The following is a 24786-nucleotide window of genomic DNA, read 5'->3' as shown; positions in this document are numbered from 1 at the left end:
TACAATCAAGTACATTTAAGTACATTAAAGTTATTAAAATCGGTCCAGTAGAGTAAAAAAGCACACACACACACACACACACACACACATACATATATATATATATATATATATATATATATATATATATATATATATATATATATATATATATATATATTTATATATATATATAGTATAGTCCCCATTAAAGTGTTTATATATATATAATATACCCGGCATCATAGTTTTTCTCGTCTACATTGTACTTTGTGATCAACAAACAAGGGCTGCACAATAAATTGCCTGTGAATGTCATGCGCATCTCGTCAGTAAAGCTGATTTATAGTACCGGTAAATCTCAATCATGTGCTTTCAGATGGATATTATTCAGATGTATTTAATACACAGAGCCGTAGATAACTGACAAGCTATGCTATATCGCATTTATTAGATGAATCGCATCCGATTATGATTGCGATATTGTGTAGCTTGTCAATGTTAGTTTTTTTATTAATGCCATTTATGTTTTTGTTAATACACTATGAATGTAACAAGGCAAAGATGAATGCACTTTTGGAATTTTAATGTAAGGGAAATGTCATTTTGGAATTTCTGTGGTCTAATGTGATGTTGTTCATGTTTGTATTCATGATACAATTTTCTTTATTGCTGTAATTAATTTATAGCATTAACAAGATGACCTGTTGAATTCATTTTGGAAGTCATGACTGATGAATGTATATTTATTCCAGTGCCTTTATATAAGATTATTATTGACCAATAGTTCATAGGCTGTCATACAGGATGTTTATCAACTTACTATGTTGTGTATAATAACATTCATATTGATTGAACCTGGATTTGAATTTTTTATTTTATTATAACCTAAAGATTGAAAGTTTGAAACGGTTTTCATCTTGCCACTTTCTTGGTAAATATATATATATATATTTTTTTTACTTGAATTAATCAAATTAATTAAATACATATTTAACATAAATCTATATATTTATTTAATTATTTATTTCATGACCTTTTCAGTGTTCAGAATACAAATGTGCACACAACTAAGCAGTGACCGGGTGTCTTTTTCCATCCCTATGTAGCCCAAAAAGGAATTCTTCACCTCTCCCCAGATGTTTATCAAGAAATGGAAGCGAGCCGGAATAAGGGAGTCTCTGGTGCCCCTGGAAACTACCTGACACCCAAAGACAATGGTCAAGGGTCCACAGGGTCATTCTACACCCCGTCGGTGGGCAGCACCGCAGCCATTGCACGAGAGCTACTGCTAAGCGGGACGTCGCCCACTGCTGAGGCCCTGATCCTGAAGGGAAAAGCACCTGCTTTGGCCTGTGGCTCTATTCAGCCTTCCCAGCAGCTGGAGTACTTAGCCCACATTCAAGGCTTCCAGGTATGGAATAAATGAAGTGATTTTGCAGATCTGTTTATCTCTCGCGCTCGCTCTCCACTGCTAGCTCTACCCAGAGAACCGGACCTCAAATTTCATAACATCTCTTGCGGAGCCTAAACTTGATCTGCTTGGCTTGCACTGTTCGTCCATCGGGATGAGACTGCGGAAATGTGGAAGTGCCTGCTTCTGTCATTGATGTTCCTGCAGGTCAGGGACGACATTTCTCACAGTTTCATTTCCCTTTTTCCTGTCTGTATTCCATTGCAGGCAAGGGATAACAACTTGTCTTTAGCTTATTCATCTTCCACAGCTCTGTTTGTCCTAGGGCTGCATAATTATGACAAATTATAAAAGTTAAATTTTATTTGTGGAGCAGCTGCACTTTATATTCTATGTCTAGGCTACCAAGCAATAAGAATAGCCTACTGTCCCATTGTGGCAATGACTGGATCAGAGCTATATCTTACTTTTATTTTTATGTATGTATATATATATATATATATATATATATATATATATATCATGTACATACCAAAAAAAGAAGTTTGTAAAAATGTTTCTATACTTTTCGAAACAAGTCTCTTGGTTTTGCCAAGGCTACATTTATTTGATTAAAATAATAATAATAATAATAATACAAATAATAATAATAATACAAATGATATTGTGAACTATTATTTAAATGTTTTAAATAACAGTTTTATTTTTTAAATCTATTTTTCAAACCTTTTGAAACATTCTAAAAGTCTTTACCTTCACTTTTGAACGATTTTTGCATCCTTGTTAAATAAAAGTATTGATTTCTCCCCTCCCATATAATAAATAAATAAAAATCTTACTGACCTCAAACTTTTGAACATTGTATTCATGTGTTAAAAAATACAACATAAAACTATATATATAGATATAGCATTTATTCTGGTATTTAGTATAGAATAACAGTAGAATAATCCTAAATGGAATAGTTGGAATAATGATGGAATAATTCTAAATGTATACAATTTAATGTGACTTTTTAATAAATTGCTGTTAAAACATGTTGTAAATAGAAACAGGAATAAAACAAAATGGAATGCTGTAATTGGCACTTTTTAATATTCATAATCTCAATTATTGTTACTAATTTTGGATTAAGTGTACATTTCTTGGTCCCCTCTCTTCTACACATTAAAGAAAGCCAAGCCAGTGATGGGAAAGCACCCTCCAGTACCTCACCCTGAACCGGCCCACTTAATTTAGCAGCAGGTGCTTTTCATATTGCACAGTAAAAACATTTTATCTTAACCTGCTGAGGTTGCCTTTGAAAAAGCCTTTGTTTTTGCTCAGAGCTTTCCTGTAGTCTGAAACCCGATAAAGAAGAGTGAGGCAGCCAAACGTAAACACGGGGGGAAAAACAGCAGGTTCCACTTAAAGGGCCAGCTGTGAGGGATGAGCCGACCTGCCTGTGTGAATCACTCCACATTCAAACCCCTTTCCCCATCGAAAACCCTGATAAGAATCCCAACTGGCTTTATCCCCCCCATTCCTGGGTGTCTTCTATCAGGAGGATTTGAGTGTGTAATAAAGGAAAGCAGGAAATATGCGTTTCATTGAGACAAAGGCAGAGCGATGTGGGTTGGTAATAAAAACCTGAATGTACCAGAAGCAAAACAAAACACTAGAGCTGCGTCTTCAGCGCTGAAAGGCAGATTCCAGACTTTTATATGTTTGTTGGCAGATGCTCTTGTACAAAATACTGTGTTCTTATTGGCAAACAGCTTACTGTTTCTAATCAGAGCAGCAGACATGCTTTCCACAGTGCCAAAGGACATGTTTAAATCAGACCAGGTCTGTCCGCTCAGTGATTCAATTTGGTTTTGACGGAGTTGTTATGAAAGCCCTTATGAGGCATTTTCGTTGGCATTGGAGCAACAGAAACACCTGAAACGGTTTGAGAAAGCCACAACGAGAACCAACGCTCAATCAGTTTCCAAGCAGTTGTTCTACACTGCAGATGTGGTACTCATTGACTTGTGGTTATTCGCGCGTCTGTTTCCTCTAAAGCTTGAGTTCTGATCTTGAAACTCTTAACAGAGAAGCTAATAGACAAATACGGCTGTGTCTTGTAAAAATAAGGACCTAGCACTAGGGCTGTGCAAAAAATCGAATGCTATTTTCATGCACATCTCATCAGTAAAGACGCTCTTGTAATTAGAAGTATATCTCCAGCACGTGTGTTCAGATCAGGGTTGCCAGGTTTTCACAACAAATCCTGCCTAGTTGCTTGTTAAAACCAGAGCCATATAGAGAGAGAGTTGCGACAACGGAAGTTCGAAATGTTTGGTTGTCACGTGATTCGTGTAGACTTCAAATAGTTCCAGGAAGTGCGTTGGCGGCCATTCAAACTGATAAGAGTAGAGTGACAGAACTGCGATTTCTGGTAATAAGGAATCAATAAATGCATTTATTTTATATGTTTATACAACACACTGACATATGTATGTAGCATGAGTATGTAGTTACAGCGATGTTGTTTTTAAAATATCAAATCGGGTAATATTTGAGGATTAGTGTTCAATTACCGTTATTTTAAAAACGTATTTCAGGCTAACGTTAAGTTTTATAAACACGGGTTGCTGTTGCCTTTTTACGTTACATATTGACCATTTTTTCACTGATCTCATGTTAACTAATGTCATATTGATGACTTTCAGGTAGTACAGAGACAGGCTGGTGACAGGTGATTTTCAGCTCGCACCGCACTATGGGTCAATTAACTGTTAGCAGCAGTAATTAGCATGTTAAATAAATGTAAAATGAAGCTTACTGTTTATAATTCTTACAATTACATATAGTAATATAATTATGTATTATAAATAATATACCTATTATATCTAGTATAATTCTTACAATACTTATTCATGTACACAATATATTCAGGTTTAAAACCACTTAAGCATGCTCGTATATAAACATGTACACTGCCATTCAAAAGTAATGATGCTGAAAATTCAGGTTGGCATCACAGGAGTATATTCCATTTTAAAATAGAAAACAGTTATTTTAAATTGTAATTATACAATTAACTATTTACAGCAATTCATGAATACATTTCTAATAAATTTAATAGCATGACAAGCATTTTGTATGTGTCCTTTCTTTCATGTTGTCCTTGCATAGTCTCCACCGTGGTTTACTGTGCTGCATGGGGATGCTCCACTCAGTCAGAGAAAGGTGTGCGAATGTATGGCTTCCCCGCTGACATAGAGAGGAGAAAATAATGGTTGGCTCAAGTCAGCAGGAGCAATCTAAATACAAATAAAAATTACAACAACAAAAAATTGTTAGGTAATTATACTTAAATTTATTTGCACTTTTTTACATTGACAATGTTTTACTAGAAATAAGGAACAAGCAAAGCCTTGCAAAACCCAGGGAGCTGAGACTCATGGTGAGACATTGCAGGGAGTCATCAGTGTTACCTATAACTGTGCATTTAACCACCATGTGATATGTACTGTATGTGGGTAGACAAAAAAAAAAGGTGTGTGTGGAAACTAAACTGAAGTCAGTATGCAGACAAATTGCGGCAAAGCAATTTGTCATGACCAAAAAATTCAAGAGTAGGCTGAGACCAGATGCTATTCCCACAATCTTTGTACACCGTCCTGTGGTCAAAAAGAGGAGGGCCCTGCTCACCGATGCACCCCTAGACCTGTGAACATACAAGAAATGGCTACTGATTACAGCTATGTTATTTCAGGTGATTCATATATAATAAGTACAAACTCGTACTAGTTGAAGTAAAGTGATGTGATATTTTCAATATTTAAAATTAGCAAAACCATGTATTCTACCTCTATCAGTTTCAAAGGTTGAGGAAAAAAGAACGAGGACACTCAGAGAAGGGAAAGTGAGAGTGAAGAAAAAGGACATGGCTAGAGAGGAGAGACAGGGACAGGTGACACTGCCCAGTCAACCAGCAGCAAGTCAGTCAGCATTCCAGTGAACCATCAGCCAGTTACCAGGGTCTATTAAAAAAATTTAAGAGACAAGAAAAAAAAAATAAAGATCAAGCAATGCAAAGGCAGCACTAAGAAAAATAATGAAAATTCAGCTATCAAAAAAAAAAGGTCCCCTCAGCTCTCCAGACCTGCATCCTCACTGATGCTCCATCACAGAACACTTCAGTGGCACCACTAATCCTCCACCCACCAGAACCCACAGAATATTACAGTATGTTACTTTTATACACTAACAAGTCTAAGTATATAATACAGTATTATTATATAATATAGACAGGTAATAGTAAATGAATCACAATGACTAAAAACACTCCACTCATGTTTTTGCAAACTCAATTCACTCTAAATGTATATCAATAGGGTGCATTTTATTATTAAGTAATTTAATACGTGTAATAAGGAACAAACTTTATAACCTCATTTTTACCACTTCCACTCACCGCTGTCACACGTTATATTGAACTAACGTAATAGGCTATGTAACGTTAGCTAACTTTCCCCACCCTGCAAAAAAATACGTTTATACTCCTTTTTTTCTAATTGCAAACACGATGGATGAAACTGAATTATGAGAACAGATTTTACAATTATTAGGGTGTTCGTTACTAACTTTATTCAGCTCCAGTCCTAGCCTAATCTGTTAGTTATCCGATAACAAACCTTAAATCTACTCATTTAATGAGTGATTATCTACTAGAAGGTTTTAATTTGCAATTTATTGTTATTAAGATGTACTGATAATATTCAATCTTATTATTTAAACGTCTTACCTGTTAAAAGTGCGTCGCAAACGGTTTGTTCTGCTGCATCTTCTACGGCGCGGCATCGGTTTGCCGCTACTTCCGGGAACTATTGAGAGGCTCCACGAGCCGCCATTGCTGTAAAAAAAGCGTTCCATTGGAGTCAATGGAGTTGTCGCAACTCTCACTCTATATGGCTCTGGTTAAAACTAGTCCAAAACTAGCCCAATCGCGTTTCCGGGAGGTTCCCCGATAAAGATTGCTTCCCGGGGTTAAAATGTAAATTTTTTGGAAGAGTTTCCCTGGTAAAACTCGCATTGTAGGGGCTAAATATCACGTTATTGGTATTGGGGTTGCTTCAGTCAGCGGACATGAAAAACAATCGCAGACTTGGCAACACTGGTTCAGGTGGAGCGGCAGTTACTACACAGAGCCGTAGTCTACGGACAACTAACACAAAATCGCCTGCGATTTTAACATCGATTTTTTTGTAGATTGTCAGTAAATTAAGGCTCGGTCTAGTAAATGTCAATCGGTGTTGCCAAGTCTGTGGTTGTTTTTCATGTCCGCGGGTCAAAGCGATTCCCAATACAAATAACGTGATATTTAGCCCCTAAAATGCTAATTTTACCAAGGCAACCCTGCTAAAAAACGTATATTTTAACCCCGGGAAGCAATTTTTTATCGGGGAACCTTCTGGAAGCGCGATTGGGCTAGTTTTGGAGTAGTTTAGAGAAGCAACTGGGCAGGATTTGTTGTGAAAACCTGGCAACCCAGATCTGAACGCACGTGCTGGAGATATACTTCTAATTACAGGAGCGTCTTTGCTGATGAGATGTGCATGAAAATCGCATTAGATTTTTTGCACAGCCCTACCTAGCACATGGCTGTGTTTGGTGTTGACGTTCAGTTGAGATTGGTTCTTTCAGATCTTTCGCTCTTGTTGGGCCCCAACTAAACACACGGGACCTCTTGAGAGTAAAGAGATTTGATTGATGGAATTTGGCCAGAGGTTGAAAATTAGATAGGGCATCAGTACATTGGCTTTTTGGACGTAGTACTGGTGCAGAGAAGGTTGGAGAAAATAGTTTGTTTGCTGTTAATTTCCCTGTTGTCTCAGGCCACATGTGAGGGAAGTAGGGCAGTCGTTTGAGTAATGCATAACATATGTGCTCTCTTTCTCATTCTCTTTATCTTTGTGGTACAAGTGAAATGTGGTACAAGTTGAGCTACACATTTTGTCTGAGTGCCCACACTAACCTTTTAAGTGGGCTCTTAGGTTGTCTGTTGTCTTGAGGCTTGCAGAGGTGTTCAGAGAAATTCAGTCTTCTCACGTTCATTAGGAAAATAGTCTTTAATACCATCAGAGTATGTTCCTATGGCCATTTTGTGCTACATCTAACCTTTTTACTTTTAACATAATGTGCCCCCTTGCTTTTTCCTTACTGATTATTTATCAGGATAAATTCTGATCCAGCTTATTCCAGCCAAAAATCACTCATTTAGACAGGAAAAGGCCATTTAACCAACATTTTAAAGCACTCATTATGTTTAACCCAGTGAAAAACTGTGTACCCTGACTCCCAGATGTTGCATGGCAAGCATGGCTTGTTTGAGGAACAGACCTAAATTTAAGTCGTTATTCGCTCATAATCTTCCCTTTTAGTAAGCTGTCAGTGGTTGTGGCCATATTGAGCAACTGACTGATGAATAGAATGTGAGAACAAATCATTCCACTTTGTAGAACTAAATCAGTTGATTCACTGAAGAGATCTCAAAAGATCAATTCATTTATTTAACAAGTCATTCATTTATGAGATATATACGTTTTTCATTAAAGGGGGGGTGAAATGCTCGTTTTCACTCAATATCCTGTTAATCTTGAGTACCTATAGAGTAGTACTGCATCCTTCATAACTCCAAAAAGTCTTTAGTTTTATTATATTCATAAGAGAAAGATAGTCTGTACCGATTTTTCCCGGAAAAACACGACCGACTGGAGGCGTGACGTGTGGGCGGAGCTAAAGAATCACGAGCGCCAGTAGGCTTTTGCGTTGAGAGCGTCTGGAAGCTGTGACATTACCTTGAGGAAAAAACCATCATCCAAATCAAACCATGGCTTACAGTCAGATTCAGCCGTTTATTAATGATCCAGAATCAAATCCCGAGGCTGAAACTGAACGAGAGCAGCAGCAGCAACAACTCGCTCCGAGCGGGGCTCGAACCCGGGTCTCCGATGGGAGGCGGAAGCACTAACAAGGAGGCAGAGATATTTGAAGCAGTTTTACTCACCGCCTGCAGTTCCAACACACGATCGTGACCCTTTTTCGTTGGGATTGCATCATCCTTAAGAAATAAACGATACGCAAATCCGTCGTCAAACTGGACCTTGTTTGTAAAACAAGCATCTTCGAAATGCAGGGAACAAACACAAACACTTGCACAACTCCGTTGATGCTCTAATAAACTCCATCCACTGGTCCCTTAATGCTGTCTTTTCTTTGGTAATCTGTGCAGGGTTGTCTTGCTCTGGCAACTAAAAACACACTCCTTTTGTGACATTTTGCGACGCTCTCGCTCTGATCAGTGAATGTCTGTGCTCTCAGTGCTCTGCTATACGGGAGCGCGCACTCTTCCGGCAGAAGTGCCCTAGGACCCATATAAGGAAATTCCGCTCCATCTAACGTCACACAGAGCCATACTCGAAAAAAAATTTCCGAAACTTGTGACAAATCGGAAGGAGTATTTTTGGAACAGAAATACTCCTTCAAACGTACAACTTAATTTTTTAAACTTTGGCCATGTTTAGCATGGGAATCCAACTCTTTAACAGTGTAAAAAACTCAGTATGCATGAAATAGCATTTTACCCCCCCCTTTAACTACAAACCAACATTTGGTCCCAATCTGACATAGATTATTCATTCATTCATTTATTAATTATTTGATTAATTAATCAATTCATTCATTCATTCATTCTTTCATTATTTTATTCTTGTATATTACATTTTTTAGGGGGGAAAATAAAAAAAATACTTTTGGAAAATTTACTTATTATTTAAAAGTTTTTGTTTTTTTTTGGAATAATTTATTCATTTATTTTTGTTTTGTTTTTAGGAATGAAATCACAAATCAGAATTTCAACATTTATTTTGACGTCATTTAAATGCATTAAACTATTTTCCTTTTTTTGGGTAAAGTCATGAACAGCTTAAGTATAAACTAGGGCTGCTCCGATCACGATCGGCCGATCATTAATACGCATCTCGTCAGTAAAGCTGGTTCTCTAATCAGTGGTAAATTCCATCAGGTGTGTATTTCACAAAGAGCAGTTGTTACTACACAGAGCTGTTGTTAACTGACTAGCTGTGCAAATCCATATTCATTTTCAGCGTTTATTTGCGCATCTTCTCAGTTAACAATGGCTATGTGTAGTAACAGCTGCTCTATGTGAAATAACGCACCTGATGGAATTTACCACTGATTAGAGAACTGGCTTTACTGATAAGATGCGCATTAACGATTTTCCGATGTTGATCGGAGCATCAACTGATCAACACAGCTAGATTTTTGCCCATTACACCAATTTTGCCTGGCAACACCTTAAACTGCATGCCATTCATTTATTAAAGTGCTTATGTCTAATATGTGACAGCAAAGCGTCCTTATGGCAGATTGTTAAGGATTTAAGTGCATCTAGCTATTTGATTACTTCAAAAGAGCCGATGCTATTTAATCCTTGTCAGTCATCTTTTATAATTGCATGGAAAAGAGCAACCAGCACGGTCTTCAAAATGTCTTCTTTTATGTTCCACATAAAAAATAAAGCCATATTGGTTTTTATAATAACAGATGACAGAATTCTGGGCTGAACTAATGCTTCACTGATTTCTAAAGTGCACAGCCAAAGCCGCATTAAAACACGAAACAAAAGGTTTCCTGTTGAGTGATCTGACATCTAACAGAATATTTAGTAACCTTCAGTGATCTGAGTAAACTCTTGAGCCACTCTTGGTCAGATGGGTGACTTATTTGGTGCAAGTAAGATCAGCTTTAGATGAACCCAGAGATGGATCTTTCCCAAATCCCCCTTTGGTCGAGCAACCGGAGCCCTGCCAGCTAACGTTCACTCCCCAGGCTGGGGACACAGAGATTCGGAGAGGACCAAAGCGAGAGAAGAGGTGGAGCAGTGAAGCCAATCTCTGTGGGAACGCTGCTCTTCGCCGCATGTCAGGTGCACATCATAAAGGGCCTTTTGTGCTGAGTCTGTGAGCTGCAAAGCAGTCTGGGAGAGCAGAGAGCAGGTAGAGCTCAAATAAGAGATGAGTCCCGAGCATTTTATGAGCCCCATTCATCCCATCATTTTATATGATGCTGAGTAAGACATAATGTACCATAGTCCTCCACCCTACTTGCATACTTCAGAGGTTATAACCTTTTCAATATATATAATATAAAAAAAATGTAAGAACAAAATGTCAATTTTGTGGTGTGGGGGATATTTTCTTGGCACACTTTTGGCCCCTTAGCACCAATTGAGCATTGTTTAAATGCGATGGCCTACCTAAGTATCGTTGCTGACCATGTCCATCCCTTTATGACTACAATGTACCCATCTTCTGATGGCTACTTCCAGTAGGATAATGCACCAAGTCACAGAGCTCAAATCATCTCAAACTGGTTTCTTGAACATGACAATGAATTCACTTTACTCAAATGGCCTCCACAGTCACCAGATCTCAATCCAATAGAGCAGCATTGGGTTGTGGTAAAAAGGGAGATTCACATCATTGATGTGCAGTTGATAAATCTTCAGCAACCGTGTGATCCTATCATGTCCATATGGGCCAAAATCTCTCAGGAATTTTTCATGCCATGAAGAATTAAGGCAATTCTAAAGGCGAAAGGGGGTCCTAATAATGTGGCCAGTGATATATATTTGTTTAAATATAGTAACATTTTAGTAAGTAAATTCAGATCACAAATCTCATTCTGGCATGGACATTTTATTTTAGAACTTCACACCTTATCCTTCTTTTTTTGTGCCCGTTTCAGTTTTCCTTTTCCTTTTATTTAGTCTTACTCTTTCTGTTTCGTCTCACCCCCTGAGCCCCTCTGCTCACTGCCCGTCTGTTTATCGTTCTGTTTTTCTGTCTCTCACATGGTTTCTAACCTTGGCTAGAAATACCAGCATACCTAGATTCAGATCACAGGCTCTCAGTTTATTTCTTCAAATAACGGCCATTGATGTTTTCTGACCTTCGATTGAATCGCGGCTACATTTTGAGGTGAATGGAGACGAGCTGATAAAAGAACTCGTGCTTGGATTTCTCATCCTGTCAGCGCTTGGCACAAATGCATCTCTCTGTGAGCTTCTGCTTTGAACACGGCCGGCAGCGTTCAGCATCTATATGCCAACTGCTCTGTAGTCATACCATTAATCACTTCATAAATGGCTTCATATGCAGGTGATGGAAGAGACCGTAATGCATCTGTTTCATCCTTTATATCAGTGGGACGTACTTCACTGATAACCTTGCTTCCAACTAGAAGTTTGCATGGGTATTATGTTGAAGCTATAGTGACTTGACCAGAAGTCAGATTGGCTCTGGTCAAAACTGCTACCACCACACTTTCACAGTTCAACAATATATACAAAGTTGGTGTGGGCTCATGGTGGGAAAGTAGGTTTATTGGTCAACATATAAATAATAATAATTATTAATAATTTAATTTATTGAGTTTATATATATTTATTTTATATATAGCAGTTCATTTATGTATATCCATAGATTAGATATAAACTGTGCCTTGCAAAAGTATTCAAACCTCTTCATTTTTTTCACCTTTTATGTTGCTGCCTTATGTTAAACTGCTTTAGATTATTTCTTTTCTACACTCCATACACCATAATGACAAAGCAAAAAACACGTTTGTGACAACTTTGTTAATTTATTAAAAAAAGAAAAACTGAAATAGGTGCTTTGCATTAATATTCATACTCTTAACTCAGTACTTAGTTGAAGCACCTTTACAGCCTCAAGTCTTTGTGGGTATGATGCGACAAGCTTTGCACAAACAAAAAACAAGCACATTTCATCTCTGCTAGGTATTTCACAGTCAACTGTATGGAAAGTGGAAACATTTATGAATGGCAGCAACTAAGCTACGAAGCAGGAGACCACATAAAGTCATGGAGTGATTTCTTTAACGGTCTGCTTATTCATAAATAAAGAGTTACAAACTTCCATTGCCATTAATCAGCATCAAAATTGTGTGGTAGGAGCTCCATGGAATGGGTTTCCATGGCTGAGCAGCTGCATGCAAGCTACATTTCACCAAGTACAATGCCAAATTTGTTGTATAATTGTGTAGTGTAAAGCACGCCACTGGACTATGGAGCAGTGGAAACTTCTTTTGTGGAGTGACAAGCTCGGTTTGGTAGTACGAGGGCCGGGTCTAGGTTTGGTGGATGCCAGAAGAACATTACCTGCCTGACTGCATTGTGCAAACTGTACAGTTTGGTGGAGGAGGGAGAATGGTATAGGGGCTGTTTTTGAAGTAAAATGAAATCTTAATGCTTCATCATGCCAAAAAATGTAGAACAATGCTGTGCTTCCAACTTTGTTGGAACACTTCTATGGAAGGCCATTTTCTATTCCAATATGACTGACCCAGTGCTCAAAGCAAGGTCCATAAAGTCATGGTTGGATGAGTTTGATGTGAAAGAACTTGACTGGCCCATGTAGAGTCCTGACCCCAACCAACCAGGCTTTCTAGTCCAACATCAGTGCCTGACCTCACAAATGCTCTACTGGATGACTGGGCAGGAACTCCATACTAATGTCTATGAATTTAGAAGTTCCCATTGGTTTAATGGTCCCAATACTTTTGTCCATCTATAAATATATTTATCTGCCAAAACATGGTAATGTTGATGGCCATAATGTTTGTATCAGTGCATCCTGAATATTCCTAATGCTTTCTCATTCATTACAAAGCTAAGCCCAAACCTGAAGTTATACATGAAAAGCTGCCATTCAAGTCAGTATTATGACCGACCATTCCTACGTTTTAATCACACTTGAATTTCTGCTCTGCCCACCTGCAGCATCTTTATAACCGGTAACCCTCCATATTATCCTTAATGGCAAAGCACTGACTGATAATATGAAACTGATTAAATTTGATGCGAGAACATCTGGAGTTGTATAACTCAGCAGTAGGTCAGGTTCATAATTTCAATTACAGAAGTGGATTGATGTGGGCTTTTGAAGGTGACTCGCTTCATTTATGGCAAATTATATGATTCAGACGACATTTTTGGCACTGTTATGCTTTAGACTTGCACTCCGACCCAAAAATCGGTGTATAATTGTTTTTTGGATGACTTATGAGGTGATTAAAGATGTATTTATGTTATAACTGTAAAATCCAGCATGTATCAAATTTGTTGATGTGCAGTGTCTGCTTTAGTGGTAAAAGGAGCCATATTTGGTTAGGAAAAGTGAAGCTTTATCTAGCTGGCTTTAGACGCTATAGATAGGCTGAGTATATTTGCTAAATTATTTGCCTACACTTTTAAATATAAAGGTTCTTTATTTGCAACTGTGGACCCTTTTAACATCCCTGGAACTGTTCAAATGCACAAAAGGTTGTTTATAGTGGAAAAATGTTCTTTAGATTGGTTCTTTCAAGAATTGTTCGCTGCCAGGTTCTTCAAGGCATTGCTGCGAAAACTCCTTTTTAGAACCTTTATTTTTTTAATAGTGCAGTTTTTTTATTTTTAGACTTTTCCTTCCATTTCTGTGTAGAAATGTTTGGCCCAGTTGTCCAGGAGAGCATTAAATACACATGCTGAAGCTAGACGTATCATAAACAGAGACGTGTTATGACTCAAACTGCTGGTTTAGGGCATATGTAACTGCAATATGATGTTATCGGACGAACTCATGTGTAAAATCCGCCAGCGATATGGTCCTGATAAGGATCACTGGTCCATGTGCTTAAGTCAAAGGCAAGATGTTACTCCATTTAGTTTTAATTTTCTTTCTTGCCATGTAGCAAATCCCACTTTAATGAAAATAATAACTATCAGATGATGTATGTTTTGCACATCTGCGCCAAAAGATCTGCCTCATGATGCGGTTAATTCTTTTTTTGTTTTTCTTACCCCCGTACTCTGCTGTGTTGTCTGTGTAAAAAGCACTTCAAATAGCACGGGCAGCGTCCTACGCTTGATTTAGCTCTTTTTCCTCTGCACACCTCCATCTTACACACAGTCGACATCAAACGCATCTCCTTTCCAAGCATCAAAGGGCAAGATGGTTTGTTTCTGTCCCTCTTGCCCTTTCCCTGTTCCTGGAGCTGGTGTTTATACTGGGATTTTCATTAGCAAACACATGCTAGACGTGCTAATCCCTTATGGTCTGATTTTTGCCTCGTTCTGATGGGGCCCAGCTGTATCGCTGTGGTGTATTTGTGCGAGGAGCGATCTTTGAAAACAAAGTTTGTCAGGGTGATGAATTTTGAGGCTGACAGGAAACTGGCACTGATCTGGACATCTTCAGCTTGATGGTGGCCTACAGATATTAGCTCTATATATATATATATATATATATATATATATATATATATATATATATATATAAACATGCATATAATTATTGAGTAGTTAATATTATGTATATATTATTTTAGATTTTGTTCTCCAAAATTATAAAGATATTTTGAGACTTTACAATAAGGTTCATTAGTTAACATTAGTTAACTACTTTAGTTAACGTGAACGAAGAATGAACCATACTTTTATTCATCTTAGCTGTTCATTTCAACATTTACTAATGCATTAAATGCAGTGTGAATTAACATGAACTAACAATGAATGAGTGTATAGTCATTAACTAACATTTAACAAAGATTATTAAATACTTTATTAAATGATTTGTTCATTGTTCATGTTAAAACATTAACTACAAATCCTTATTGTAAAGTTTTACTGATATTTTTTAAGTAAGTTTTTATATTATACTTTATTTATATATATAAATATATATATTATATATATTTATTATATATATATATATATATATATATATATATATATATATATATATATATATATATTTTTTTTTTTTTTTTTTATGGGTTATTATGTTGTATTCTATGAAGATTTTGGTTGTTACATTATTAAGATTATATTAATAAGATTAATAATTGGTTAAAAATGGTAATCAAATCAGTTACACAGTAAATGTTGGTTAGTTAATTCACTTAAATTCATCAATATTTGCTGAGAAAAATGAATTGCCAAATGAACTAAATTGTTATAAATTTTTATTATATTATTTTTACTTGATAAATTAATGTTTTAAAATGGCAGCCCTAAAAGCATGAAGAATATGATCTATTCGTGCAGAATACAATAGAAATATTAACCAACTCAGTGGAGCCATTTATTTCTTCTCTTCACCAGACACAAGATGTTTGTATATGTCAGAGTTCCTGTTTCCTGGAGCTGTGAATGTCAATCACACATTGTGTTTCTTACTAATCGTGTTGTTAACATTGTCTTTAAAACACACTTCACAGCGGAATGCCCCGTGGATCCAACCCATCAGACCACTTGAAGACTGAACATAAACACGTCCTAGCAGTGAGAGATTCCTTCAGTCTGCTCTTGCACTCATTCATCTGTTTCTCTTCTCTTCAGGATTCCCAGTTTTATGCATTAACAGTTATTTATTTTAAATATATGAGCATTTAGTCCAAGACATTTCTTGTGCCAAGGAGTTCTCTGGAAGCAGACTTTCACACATTGAAACCAGCTGTCCAGACATTTTTCCCATGAAACAACTAACACTTTTCCCAAATCTATATGATCAGTCGTATAGATCTTTTTCCACTGAATTTATCAGTGTTTTTTTTTTTTTAAGAAATAGCTCATCTTAAAATGAATTTTCAGTCATTATTTATGCTACCAAAAACGCTTTTAAAATGAAAAGTAGTTTAATTTTTAATTCTGTATGTTCTTCTGCAAGTTCAAAAGTCTTTAAAATGGCCTGGATATCTAAATAGGTCAGGCATGACATGATCAAAGTGTCCAGAAACCAGAAAACACACAGACGCACACAGACACAATCCTTCGGGTGTTGCTGAGTGGAGTTTGATGTGCAGAGGTGTTCTCAGAAACCCCAAACGGGGCCAGAGCTCCCCTCTAAATCGCCCTATCAGAGCGCTTGAGAAAGCATAGATTGTGAACCATTCATGGGGATGAAGATCAGAATCTAAAACCACTGCTGTTATCGATTAAAAGTGAGCACAACCTACCAGCTAAGTCTGAGGATCCAGTTTGTACTTTTCCCACAAAATGTTTTCAAAGGTCAGAACCGCAGTGCAGTACATGCTGCAAATTGCATCCCATAATATTTAATACTCGCTTCCCTCCTTCTCTCATTTCATGCAGGTGCAATACTCTGATCGGCAAACTGACAAAGAGTTCATGACCTACCTGACCCTCTCACCTGTGCAGATGACTTTCCACGGCATTGGGAGCTCCATTCCAGCTAGCCATGACCAGGTAATAGAACCTACCTATCTGTTTGTCTGTCTGTTTGTCTGTCTGTCTGTCTGTCTGGTAAATGAGTTCCAGATATAGATGATTTTAAAGCAATGTTTTGTTCAACGGGCTGGTATTTCATCACCTTTTCCCCACGGTTTTTCAAGCCAGTAAAAATCCATGCCGATTCTTTGATTGCTTTTGGAATACAAAACTAATATTGGGAAAATGGATAACTGATTGACACATTTGTGCTGACAGATCTGAAAGCATCTTGGAGTGCGCTGTCATTAAGAGGTGTGCATTATGAAGGTTCATTGGGGAGAACAGATATTTTATTGCATCGTTTGTTTGCCGAGTTTCCTTAGATATGTCCGACTTTCTCGCAGCCAGTTACTTACAAGCAGAGTTTCACTCTTCAATATTTTATCAGCGCCAACTTTCAGGCAGTCGGAACACGTACAGCCATTATCCCCTTTGTTAATGATAAGCGTGGTTTAGTGACAGAGCAGACCACGTTTGATTAGGTTTTCCTTTTTCATTTTTTTTTTTTTTTTTTGCAGTAATTATGAAACAAAAAGAGTCCTAGGATCCGGGCTGGCTAGTATTCATAAGGTGGCTTATTGTGTAGTGTCATCCATGCAGAAAAGCAGTTGCTTACATTATCTAATCTAAACATAGGACGCTCTTTTGTTCTGCCCTTCAAAGCTCCACTCTCTAATAAAGCCCGTTCTATAACCAGTAATAGGGATTTCTGTTGTGGGGACACAGCCGCCAGAGCAAAATGAAGGCAATATAGGCCATGGACTTGTTGTTGCCAAAAGCACTGGTGCATGACCGACTGTTAGGGAGCCTTTCTTTTCCAGATCCCTTAGTACAGTGGCGTCCAGCCACAAAAGGAGTCAGAACAATGAACCCAGGGTGGTTCTGGATTGTGACACTTTTTGGCCCAAAGTTGCTCCACTGCCCCACAGTTTGCAGTCACTGCTTATAACTATAATACAGTCCAGCAAGAATGAGAGCAGGCCTCTGTCACTGTGTAGTTTGTGGTAGCCAGGCACTGGTTGTCATATTTTTTACTTCCTTGAATATTTCTCAGGGTGGATTTATTTTTGAAACATTTCCATATAAGAAGCATACGGTGAGCTTTTGTGACAACATGCCCCAATAGCAGGATGTCTTCTCATGGTTGATATGGTAGTGTGTAGTGTGCAAAAATATGAATCCGAACTGCTCTACAAAGGCAAAACTTCCTAACTTTACAGTTTGTCTCAAAGGAAATGTGACCAAAATCATCTCTGTCCTGTAACGGACAAGTTTGTCTCAATTATTGTCAGATTTAGAAAATCTTTATAAAATCAGTCAAAATTAAGTTGAAAAATAAGGATTTTAACTTAAAAAAACATTTTATTTACTGTGTGTATATATATTATATATATATATATATATATTCAGGGGCTAAACATCACATTATCGGGATTGGGGTTGCTTCGACCCGTGGACATGAAAAACAATCGCAGACTTGGCAACACTGGTTGGACTTTCACTGACAATCTAAACAAAACCAATTTCAAAATCGCAGGCATTGCCGATTTTAAAATCGATTTTGTGTAGCTTGTCCGTGAACTATGGCTCTTTGTAGTAAATGCTGATCCACCCGAACCAGTGTTGCCAAGTCCGTGGTTGTTTTTCAAGTCCGTGGGTTAAAGCGAACCCCAATCCCAATAATGTGATATTTAGCCCCTAAAATGCTAATTTAACTAAGAAAACCCTGCCAAAAAATGCATTTTAACCCCGGGACTCAATTTTTATTGGGGAACACCCTGGAAACACGATTGGGCTAGTTTTGGACTAGTTTTGAGAAGCAACTGGGCATGCTTTGTTGTGAAAACCTGGCAACCCTGATCTGAACGCACATGCTGGAGATATACAACTAATTACAAGAGCGCCTTTACTGATGAGATGCGCATGAATATCAAATTTGCTTTTTTGCACAGCCCTACCTCACATGTATACGGATGGGGCTTGCGATGCATGTGGGCTGAGGCACATGTGACTGGGATGGTTAGATGCACTGTCTTATCTCACTAACTATGTAGCCAGTGGGAATGTGATGGGGTCCGTTGATAACTCTTTCCTGGAGATTACCAGCATACTGTCATTCAAGATCAACAAAAACTATCAGCCTATAGGAGAAGAGGCTATCAGTGTGTAAATGTTTTTAATCCATCAAAATAAATCCTTCTACTTGATTTACCTTTTTAAACCAGCTGCAGTACATTTTGTATCGTATATCTCACAGGCGGCATTAGGATTTTAAACGTTGATTAGACATAAGCCATGTGATGTTATAGCAGTCCCAGGTCACTTTTTGACACTTAACTCATTTGTAGACCTGACAGAGTCCTGCAGAGAGTTGTGTAGAGTGTTGCTCCTGCGCTGTCCTGGCTCCTGCAGAGCCTGTCAGTTCACAGGGCCCAGGGCCCTGCACTTTCTCACTTGCGATGAAGGCCTCAACCCCGAAGCCCCTCCTGCCCTGATCCTTGGCCCTACATGCGCATTCCTGGAGGGCCTGGGCGTTTTAGATATACAGCTGAGTGCCCCCGCCGACCCCGTGCCAGCTACGCAATGCCATCTGCCCAACATATGTTTGCAGTCACTTGTCTGGCTTGAGCAACGAACTCACTGGAGACCAAAATACAGACTTAGCTGCATGTCTTTTCTTGGTTAATGTCTTTTTTTTTAATGCTGTGTATGTAGGTTTTGATTCTGTTCATCGGTTTTTGTTTCATTGTTAGTGTGGTTGTGAAAATAGTATTTCAAAAGTTGTTGAACTGATCCAGCGTGTTGATCCCAGAGTGTTTGATTCCAGGAAAACCGTGTCCATTTTTGGCTTGTTAGGGCCTTTAAATTGTCCATGTTCTACAGAGCTGAAGTAACATAAGTGTCAGCCCACAACGGCAGCAAACATGTCAAAGCGGGGAGCTCACAGAGCCCTGTACAAGGTGTTGCTCATACAACATGGAGGCCCCGAAATCGAATGTGACAGGGCGAATTTGGCTGCTGCTGCGTGTGCACGCTGTGCTCAGCTGGCTGCTCTTTTCCCAAGAGCCTTTGCATCCAGCCTTCAAGCTGAGGCCTGGGAATAGTGCAACCTCATACATCGGGGAAATCTGAAGTTGGCAGTTTCTGAAGTTCTCAAATGAAGACTCAGAGCTGACCGGCAGAGGCCAGAGGTTCTCGAAACTCAACTATGGGTTGGCTGCTTTCTGTTTTTAGTCCTATTGAAAAGAAATATAATAGCCATTTGGCAGACTGTTTAGAGCAACAGAGTTGGCCTAGTCAGAGGGGATATATTTTACCCAGAATGAAATTTCTGCCCTTAATTTGCTCAGTCCAAATCGGAAGATATTTTTAAGCAATGTTTCAGCTGTTTTGTCCATACCATGAGATTCAGTGAGGTCTAAAACAATGTTGGACCCCACTGACTTTCATTGTATGGACAAATAACAAAAAAATAAAAATACTTTTACATGTATTCATTTAGTTAATGCTTTTTTTCATAAGCAGCTTACAAATGAAGAATGCAACATCAGTTTTTCTTTTCTTCAGTCAATAACACGTGAAGTTCTACCAATACAAACTTTCAAACACTGTTCAGAATAGAACAAGAAAATAATTTTTTGGGGGTAAACTATTTCTTTTAAGCATAAAAAGCATGAAAAGTTCTGAAAGGCTAGTTTGTCATATTTGCACATAACTGTAAAGACTTTGAGACCATTTCTCTTGGTATCTCACGACATCTCCGCTTTGACTTTCTAACAGTACTGAGACATTGTTCTTGAGCAATTAATTGTAGCCCTTGGATCGTGTATGTTTCATTATGTGCTTGTTTGTTTGCAACAGGAAGCGTGTTCATGGTGAGAATGCGTTCCACTTGTTGGGAAATGGCTCTTTCATTATGACAAGCGAGGAGAAAGTGATTGTGTGACAATTTGGACACCTGTTGAGAGGATAGGCAGCTATTGACAGGCCTGATTCATGGCTGAGAGGCTGCTGTGTCCATCTTCAGAAGATCTCCCGCCGGGTGCTGGGCCGTTTGAAGTCTCCTCAGGCCCAGGGCTGGAGACGTTAGTACAGCAGGCCACCTCTGTCAGGGGTCTCGGCATGTTACTCAACTCGGCAGCTGTTCTCGTCTTCTCTCTTTGACACGAACTAAGCCTTGCATAACGTCTCTGTCGCCTACAACAGCACCTGTAGGAAATCTGTTTATGTAAAAACACAACCAAAAGGGTTTTACCTAATCTACATTGTTAGGAGTAGGATTATTTTTTCCAATGCTTTTTTTAAAAGTCCACTAAGCAAAGACATGTTAGTTGAATTGCATGATGAGAGAAAAGTTAATATTAGGTTAGATAACACTTAAATTTTTTTTTGCATATTATGATATTTATAGCTGATCTTTGGTGCATTAAAATAGATTCAAACAATATTACAGTCAAAGGCTTAGGGTATTAAGCTAAATTCAATCCTAAATTGTAGCAGATATGGATTGGGTTGTCCAACACATTCTAATATGAAAGCGATTTTGACTCAGCAAGTGTGTTACACTACAGCAAAATAATAATATATAAATAATATATTTAAAAAATCAATTTAAAATGGCTCCAGCACAAAAAACTAAAAGCTAGGGCTTCTAAAAATATACACTACTGTTCAAAAGTTTGGGTTGGTAAAGTGTCTATATGTTTCTTATTTTTTACAAAGACTACATTTATTTGATTAGAATACAGTAAAACAATATTGTGAAATAATATTACAATTTAAAATAACTTTAAATTGTAAAATGTATTCCTGTGATGGCAAAGCTTTTTAGCAGTCATTACTCCAGTCTTCAGTGTTACATGATCCTTTAGAAACCATTCTAGTACGCTGATTTGGTGGTCAAGAAAAAAAAGTCTTATTATCAATGTTGAAAATTAATGTTCTTTGATGAATAGAAAGTTCAAAGGAACAGCATTTATTTGAAATTTAAATCGTTTGTAACATTATAAATATCAGCCACTTTTGAACAATTGAATTCATCATTACTGAATTAAAATATCTTAATTAAAAAAATTACACTTTTTAAAATATGTTACTGATCCTAAAAATTTTAATTGCCAAAAATGCCTAAAAAAAAAAAAACGCTAAAGCCAAAAAAAAAAAAAAAAAAAAAAAAACAAGAAAAGAAGAAAAAGGGTTAAGTATGGGAATGGTAAAAAAATAACAAGAAATAATAAATTGAGTATGGGTCACCATACTTGGCTGTATGTCACGTCACTAAATGTATAATAATAAGAGCTGTTTTGCTTTTTATATCATTGTTGTTCTAGGCAGATGTCTTTAGATTAAAGTGAGCAACTACATATGTACACCAAAATCTGTGAGGCTTAAAAAAACAGTTGGAGTTGAAATTGTGTTGTAACGTTGTTCATGTGGTTTCTCCCCAGAACGTTTCCTGCACTTTCTTGTCTAATGGAAGCAGCTGGATTTTCACTGAATTACACTAGTTCCACTGAAAGACTTGTAGATATAATCACATGAGGTTTTTATATTGGTATGGCTGTGCTTTTGAGAGAATTTACATTTACATGTATCAGACGCTTATCCAAAGCAACTTACAGTGGAATCAGGCATCTATATTTTTTTTTACCAGTATCTTTGTTCCCTGGGAATCGAACCCACAAACTTTTGCGCTGCTAACGCAGTGTTCTACCACTGAGCCACAGGATACTTTTATTCTGGTCAGTCCTTTTAGTAAAGATTCAGTCTCGCTTTGGCTTTTTAAGATGTTTAGTGTGATTTAACATTGCTCATTCATCTCTTCTGATTCTGGACATTAATCATCAGCCGCTCGGGGATCGGATGTCAGCTCTTATCACTGCTCGCGACTTGTCAGGTAGAAAACGAATAATGATAGCGCAAGGTTGCCGTTTAGTGATACCAGCCCCATACCTCCTTCCATCCCCCAAAGTTTACCATTTTGGAAACAGCTTTTCCCCATGTTTCTACCCTGTGCTTTCAGCAGGAGGTAGTGTGTTGATCAGCACCCATTTGTCAAGCGGTGCCACACTGTGCCGAGACCCCATTAGCCCGTCTTTGAACATTGCTGTCTCAAACCGTCCCATCGAGACCCCCCTGACGGCCCGTTGCACCAGCAGCCGCAGGCTTTGGTGAGAAAACAAAGCCCTTCCATTACACCATCACTCACCCTCGCATGTCTGTCATCTGTTTTTCTTAGGAAACGACTTTCAAAGTTGGCCACATTAGAATGCGGGGGACCTCAAACAAAGCGTCAAGAGATGATGGGGTGAAGGGGAGGGATCTTTTCTTCTTCCCTCATTGACCCCCCTCCAATGCCCATCGCTCAACAAGCTTTGAATCGGCCTGCCAGAAAATACGATTGTCGGGCCACTAATCTAAACATGAACTTGCACATTAAGGGCAACTTGTTGATACCTAAAGAGGCCTCTCCAAACACAAAAGGTTTGATAATAGGACATTAGCACCTTGACGGACTCTTAAGTGCCAGACTCACTTGAGTTAACTACCCACGGTGCCACATTCCTGCTTCCCACTCGATTTTTCAGTGCCACAAGATTTGAATCTCAGTTTCACTTTGAGTTCAGTTTCACACACGAGTTTGTTGTGGTGTTGAGTTGTGCAATGAGCATAATTCAGTTGGTTTGGCTGTGATCCACCAAGATGAAACCAGCTTTGTGTCATGTTTTACAGGCATTACCATTTAAATTGGGCTCATTTTAAACATTTATGCAACCGTGAATCCAAGCGATCTCACGCACTAAATGCACACATGCTCCTTTTTCATTTTCCTCCCCGATTTTTATTGAATTAACCCATATTTATGGGTTATTTCTTTTTTTTCTCCTTAAGTTTCAAAATATGTTTGTCATGCCCAAAGACCAAAATTGTGAGGAATATTTGTTGGATTTTGTCAGCTTATGTCAAAACTGGTTTTCATTTTCGGTTTGTTAATCTTTGTTAAAAAGTTTTTGTTTATTCTCCGAGGAGCGAAACAAAACAATGGCTTAGTAGCAGAGTGAGAACATATGTTTGCCTTATCTGCAAGTTCATTGCATATCTGGGTGTTAGTGGTAAAATGATTATTTCAGACCACAACACCTCCACTGAGCTCTTCTGACACGAAGCTGCTGTTTTTTCACACCATTGCCCTCATGTGCTAAGTGCTACGTTCATTAGCACCCTGGTGTCAAGTGAGCACAATGGCCATTGATTAGTGTTATCTGGGGAGGTGTGTGAGTGTGTACTGTTTGCCAAAACTAAAGAGTGGGCAGTGATTATCAGTGAATCATTTCAAGTCTAAATCAAGTTCTGTTTGGTTTCTTTGAAATGGATAGACGAGAGAATCTCACAAAAAAAAGAATCTCACATAATAAGTTAGTCTTTTGTAAGAATTTTTCATATATGAATCCTTTTCTCATGGCTCCTTATATAACTGCAGAAGTCAGCGCTCTTCTGTATTTTGAATGTGAAAGGAAGGAGAGCTTTATTAAACTACATTTACAAGCCCTTGGGAATGACTGGGTTTCACATACAGCCCAGTCTACAGGCCTGAAATGGTCTCTTGATTCCAGTTTTCTCGATCGCTGTCACAGCAGCACCGAAAGACTCATTCAGGAGCAAACTAATTCTGACATTTTGAGATTCCTTCCCTGAAACAAACCCTATCCATTTTCTGCCTTTTTAGTTACACTTTAGTGCAAAAACCAGGGACTGAGATCCCCTTTTAACTTGATATGTGACACGCGTCTTGTGGTTAAGAGCTGCTCTACATTAATCATCACAGAACGCTTCTCCTGAGAACAAACTTTCAGCGGGTAACTGTAAGCATATACAAGACAATGAAACTTACTGTTGTGGAATTAACCACAAGTAGTAGGAAACACTATCCCAAGATCCCACTATCCCAAGATGTGTTGATTTATTCATTAAAAATATATTTTTTGACAACCTGTAATTAAGGGATGTCCTTCCCCAAATTATAGTCTATTAGTTAGGCTCTGTGTCT

The 24786-nt window shown here is 38.0% G+C and overlaps 1 protein-coding gene across 4 annotated transcripts in view; it reads left to right on the top strand.

The window, feature by feature from the left end:
• Window positions 1–24786, top strand: part of LOC113066086 (double-stranded RNA-binding protein Staufen homolog 2) — a 131371-nt gene that overhangs the window by 79104 nt on the left and 27481 nt on the right. For all 4 annotated transcript variants that reach the window (XM_026237713.1, XM_026237712.1, XM_026237710.1 and 1 more), the window contains 2 exons: window positions 1089–1393; window positions 16602–16715. In XM_026237713.1, the coding sequence (XP_026093498.1) occupies window positions 1089–1393; window positions 16602–16715 (419 nt within the window). The remainder of the gene's footprint in view (window positions 1–1088; window positions 1394–16601; window positions 16716–24786) is intronic.

This window comes from Carassius auratus, chromosome 49 (assembly GCF_003368295.1).
Source record: "Carassius auratus strain Wakin chromosome 49, ASM336829v1, whole genome shotgun sequence".
Classification (NCBI taxonomy): Eukaryota; Metazoa; Chordata; class Actinopteri; order Cypriniformes; family Cyprinidae; genus Carassius; species Carassius auratus.
This window is presented reverse-complemented; position numbering and strand designations above follow the sequence as displayed.